The sequence below is a fragment of the Spinacia oleracea genome, chromosome 2 (genome assembly GCF_020520425.1).
Source record: "Spinacia oleracea cultivar Varoflay chromosome 2, BTI_SOV_V1, whole genome shotgun sequence".
Classification (NCBI taxonomy): domain Eukaryota; kingdom Viridiplantae; phylum Streptophyta; class Magnoliopsida; order Caryophyllales; family Amaranthaceae; genus Spinacia; species Spinacia oleracea.
The window spans coordinates 11,634,726-11,640,685 of record NC_079488.1 but is presented as its reverse complement, the minus strand read 5'-3'; the positions used below and the strand labels follow the sequence as shown (position 1 = coordinate 11,640,685).

The 5,960-nt window shown below is 31.4% G+C and overlaps 1 protein-coding gene across 1 annotated transcript; it reads right to left on the bottom strand.

The window, feature by feature from the left end:
- Window positions 1-1,598: 1,598 nt before the first annotated feature.
- LOC110797664 (auxin-binding protein ABP19b-like) lies at window positions 1,599-2,461 on the bottom strand. Its single transcript, XM_022002771.2, has one exon. The coding sequence runs from the start codon at window positions 2,414-2,416 to the stop codon at window positions 1,790-1,792; it is 627 nt and encodes a 208-aa protein (XP_021858463.2). The 5' UTR covers window positions 2,417-2,461; the 3' UTR covers window positions 1,599-1,789.
- Between the last annotated feature and the right edge of the window lie 3,499 nt (window positions 2,462-5,960).

Here is a 5,960-nt window from a genome sequence, read left to right as displayed (position 1 = left end):
CCAATTGAGTAAACAGAACTAGTTCATCAAACAACTTACAAAAATGTGTTGGTGACCAAAACATACTGTGTGGTCTACGGAGGAGTAACATTTACAACATTTCATTAACTAACGTTGAAAAAGTCATATGAGGTCTTGTTTGATTCATATCAAATAGTACTTTGACAATATGAAAAATTTATAATTCTTAATAACACTTAGTTAGAGATATTAACGATGTAAAATACGCATTGGCAAATGTGCCAAAGTGAAATGGGAAAAACATTTAGATTCGGAGGGTGTAATATTTATCTCTTTCTTGTGGTCCCGACTCCCGACACTTACTCTCATCATGTTTTTACTACTCCCTCCATCCCAAGATTATACTCCATCCGTCCCATAATTATCGTCCTGTTTGACCAAAAACACGGATTTTAAGAAAAGTGGAATATAGTACATGAAATAGTGGAATAAAGTACAAATGATGATTGAGTTGTATGGAAAAGTGGAATAAAGTACATGTGAAAAAGAATATAGTACATAGGAAAGTGGAATATAGTACATTGGTGGGGTTTTCAATTCAATTTTAATTAATATAATACATGAGAAAGTGGGGATCTTAGTAGCCAAAGTTAGAAACATGATTATAATTTTGGGACGCCCGATTTAGAAAACAGGACAATAATTTTGGGACGGAGGGAGTAGTCCTATTTCTTATTTTGGCTATTAAGGTCCCCACTTTCCCATGTACTATATTAATTAAAAATGCATTGAAAACCCCATACATGTACTATATTATCTTTCCCATGTACTTTATTCCACTTTTTCAAGCAACTCAATCATCATTTGTACTTTATTCCACTTTTCCATGTACTATATTCCATTTTTCTTAAAATCTGTATTTTTGGTCAAATGAGAATATAATTATGGGACGGAGGGAGTATAATAAATAATTCACTCACTACCCCACTTTCATCTTATTTTAATAAATTCAACTCACTCTCCTAAAACTACGTGTCGGTCAAAGTGTATCTCTTTTTAAAATACGGAGAGAGTAACATGTATATTGGTTGGTTATTCAAAAGGGCTTTTTGAATGGCTCAGATCTCCACTCTCTCTCTACAAGACATTCTCTAGAACTCAATCCTTAAAACACACAACATTAGTTGGTTTTTTAAAAGAGTTCTTCAATCTATTTTTTTTACCAAATTAAGTTATTCTCCACTTTTCAACAAGAATCAATTTTTGAAGGTGTCTTGATCAAGAGTTACTTTGAAGTAACCTCTCAAGAACACATCAAGAGCCCCAACATTGGCCACTTGTTTGAGAGTTATTTGAAGAGCCACTCAAAAAACTTCAATGTACATGCAGACTAGGATATAATGCTACATGAAATTCTTTAATACAAAGCCTTCATAAATAAGCTAAGATTAATTATACTCCCTTAGTCTCACTAACTCACTTGCTCACTTGACCCAAAAGACTCTCACAAAGAATGGTCAAATAAAGCAAGCAAAACTAAACGTAATGAGTAAATCCTTTTATCAAAAAACCGACGTCTACAATAAAATAGGCACAAAAAAACTGGCAAATAATTGACCATGTCAACTTACTAAATTAATTGTGAAATTCAACGATATTTTAAATTCCAAAAACAACTTCAATTAATACAAGTGACATATATGATTCATGCACACTCTTTGTCACGATATTGCAGCGCAACAAGTAGATATACACTCTTTATTACAATGTTTAAATAAATAAATAAAGCTCACATAAAATACAAATTGATCCAATCATGGCACAAATATTAAGCCGTGACAAATATTCTCTTCATCCACATTACTTCTTCGTGACTCAACAGTGTAATTTGCTCGGCTATATCACCAGGTAAATTACCAGCGAACAAAGAAGGAGTAGTCAATTGTAGTCCTGGATTTGCACCATTTAAGCTAACAAATGCAGTTGCTGGAGTTGTACCAACATTGATTTGGAAGTGAAGCATGGCTTGTGGAAACACCATAACATCGTTTACTTCTAATCTTTTGTAGTATGCAGTGTTGTTTGAGTCAATAAACCCTGCAATGATTGAACCTCTTGCAACTATAATAACTTCAGAAGTACGGTGAGAATGTAGTGGGATCACTCCTCCCACGCCAAAGTCTAACCTCCCCATAGTGATGCCTAAACCATTTAAGGCAGGAAATGCATTTGAAAATGCAAGAGTCACATTATTTCCGAAAATATTAGTGGTGGTTTTTTCACCACGAAAACCGGTGTAAACGAAATCGTCGGTTGTGACTGTAGAAGGATCTTTGCATGCATATCCTTGAGGTCCCCTAGGAAGACTAAGATCTCCGACACAGAAGTCGAGTTCTATGGCATATGAGAGAGAGGCTAGGAGAGAGAAGATGAAGAAAAATGAAAGGTTACTCATTTTGTAAGCTCTGGTTGATATTAATGGTAAGGGATATATTTAGTTGTGGATTGGATTGTTGTATATATTGTACCCTTTATATAGAGAACTTCTTTGATGAGGATGGCTTGAATTGTTCATATGAAGCCAAAGGTGGCTAAGGTGCCGTAGCAAAGTCAAGATGTTGTGCCTAGCTAGTTCAATAAATTTATCAACTTCTTATTAGAGGAATACTCTTTTTTGGATAGTGGTTTATTATTTACGTAGTATTTTAATTTTCGGTGTGTCTAAAAAGTTTTACATAGTATCTCTTAATTTAAATTAATCAAATAACTAAAATAATCATCATATGAGCAAAAGAAAAAGCTTTAAAGAGTAAAGACATGTATATTTACGGTATTTGAAAATAAGGCAATTTTTTTTTTTTCTTTTTTGGGTGCGTATGAGTTGTAAAGGTAATAAAATTTACGATTAGAGTTGATGAGATTCGAACCTGAAACTTAAAATACAGAAATTCTCAGTTTTAACCATTAAGTTGAAACCTCATTAATAATAACACGAAGATTCTCAAATAATGGAATACATAATAATATTAGCTAAATTATGAGTATGGAATATAATTTTTAATATTAATCACATCAAATATTTGTTTTCATGTCAATATAGGCAAGTGTGATGCATCAAAGTATATAAAAAAATCGAAAAATAGTTATAGTATGGGTTCACATCGTAGGCACTACCCTATTCAACTTATGAGGGCTCCGTTACGATCAATATAATAATTCATACTAGATTAACGCGTACTGCATACAAACTTGATGGCTTTGTAATGTCATCGTTTCTTTAAAAATTTACGTAATAAAAATGATTTTTTTAATTGAAAGTAAAGGTTTTAAATACTCCATTCAATTTTTTAATATTAGTCTGTTTTCTCTCTCTCCCTCTCCCTCCTCTCCCTCTCTCAAACCGTAGCCTCCATTAGTGAATTTCGAAGGGGCTTCCATCGATTTTATCGGTGGAAAGCCCCGATCTTTTTATTTTGTTGTTTTTAATTTGTTTGATTTTTAGGGTTTTAATAATACTTCCTCCTTGTGCGAGGAATTGTTCTCCCTCGAAAGACAGGATTTTTCTTCTCCTTTTAGGGAGAATTTTCTTAGGTTAGAGGATCCTAAATTTCTGGTGTACGAGGGAGAATATTATTTAATTTCGTAGGAGAAATTGATTCAGCGATGTAGATTTGTGCGGTGTCGCGGCAAATGTTAGTTCTACATATACAACCAATTGAATCTGATTTAATTCAATATCAAAATTACAACATATCAAAAGACCCCCTCGTTGAAGGTTGTATCAAACAACAATGTATTAGAGGGTATACAAGATGTTCGATGTGCGATGATCGTAGTTTTGCTGAAAACGAGTTTTATTTGATCCGATTTGTTATGTATTTGATAGATTCGGATTTCTTTTGTAGATGTCGTATGACTTTTTATTAATGAATTAATTTTAGTTCAAAAAAAAAAAATCTTTTCATTTCTTTCCAATATGTATTTCAAAATATATTCATGTGAGATCTTGTTTTGTTCGTTTCAGTGTGTAGTTTATCAATATCAAATTTTTAAATTTTTTTAACGTATGTAAATGGAGATATCTCTTTTTAAAATACGGGGGGAGTATTTAAATAGTTTAAGTAAAAATATACTCCCTCCGTCCCTTAATGCTCGCACCGATTTGACCGGTGCAGAGTTTAAGACACTTGAATTGACTTATTAATGTAATGGGTACATGGTGTTAGTTGATAGTGGGGTTTTTTTTTAATATAGTTAGTGGGAAATGTGTAAGGGGTGAAGAGTGGTAAGTGAGGGGTATGAATTTTTAAATGATTTTTTGTAGGGAGTAGGGGTGTAGGCGGTTAGTAGGTAAATGTGAGAAATAATATAATATTGGTAAAAAATTATATTTATAGAAGTTGTGCAAATATTAAGAGATGACCCGAAAAGAAAAGCGGTGCGAGTATTAAGGGACGGAGGGATTAATATGGAAATTCTGTAAATACATTTAACTTTCAGGGTATAAAAAATGAAAACAATGGAATAAAAAAAAGAACAAATGGTATAAAGAACAATGGTATAAAAAAATTGCAATTGTATAAAATGAAATAACAATAGTATATTGTGTCCATGTTATGTTATATAAACACATAACGGTTAGCCGACTCTTCGTACTCGATAGTAATATGTCAAAATTTTAAAGCAAAAAGTTTAGGCTTAAATTGATAAAATTTGATAGGACCTAAGTAATACATATGACCATGGGCGGACCTACATGACCCCGGAGGGTCCAAAAATACCCCATTATTTTCCAAAAATTTTTGCTAAATTAATGTTGAAGTAATTAATTGCACTTAAAATAGTTAAAATATATCTAATTAACGTGCAATAATGACAATGAAATACCTTTGGCTTAATGGTTCCTTAATTTATATTTTACTCAGGTAATATGGGTTCGAATCCTCATAAAGGATTTTTTTAACTTTATTTGTCATTCGTTAATCCTCTAAAATCTTCATTTTTTCCCCTTTGTAAGTCATTTTTTCTTCTTCACTTTTTATTATTTTTGTTTCTATAATGATTCATGATTTTGCTTTATAAAAACACAAAAAATAAATAGTAGTGTTATTTTTTCTTCAAAAAGTTCTCGAAATTTTCCATAAGATATACTTTTAATAATGTATGTAATACTTCACTTTTATAGACTTATAGTTGCATTTGTGTGCTATTTGTTCAATGCCAATTATTTTTATAAAGTATCTCCTTCAAAGTATGAAAAACCCGTTTTCATTTTAAATTGAAATCGCGCCAAGTTTTGTTGTAATTTGGACTAGGTATTGAGTTTTATTGTTATGAAAACCTAAAATTAAAGTTCTTAAATTCTCTAAATATTTTATAAAGGCGTTTATAATATTTCGATTATTTACCTTTCAAATTTAAGCCACTAAAAAGAAAGAAAATCATAATTTTTTTGGACCCCCATATATAAAATTCTGGACCCGCCCCTGCTTATGACTGAAACTTATAAGAGCTGATAGAACATGATTGCGACTTATCTGAATTTCTCTAAACTTATCGATTATAAAACTTGTACTTTTAAGGTGAAAAAACACAGCCTTAATTATAGATATTAATTTAGTTTCGTTAGCTGTGACAAATTAAGATAATATTTGAAAATCCGTAACAAGCTCTAGACGGGCTTGTTTGATACCCTCCGTCTCATTTTTACAGTCCCGCTTGACTAGTTTTACGGGTATTAAGAAATATAGAATATAGTTCATTGAAAAACAAGACAATTGTAATATAAAACATGTTTTTGTTTTTTTATGTTTTAAATACATTATTAATTAACATGATACATGAGAAAGTGAAAAGTTTAATGACCAAAAGTAGAAATATGACTATAAATTTTAAAATCCCCGAAATAAAATACAAGATTAAAAATGGGACGGAGGGAGTAAGTGGTTATAATTTGCGAGATAATAATGCATTTCCATGTAACTTTGCAATGATGGAAA

What these genes read in the sequence shown, in the direction of transcription:
- LOC110797664 (XM_022002771.2), bottom strand. Translation starts at nt 2,416, where the DNA reads ATGAGTAACCTTTCATTTTTCTTCATCTTCTCTCTCCTAGCCTCTCTC.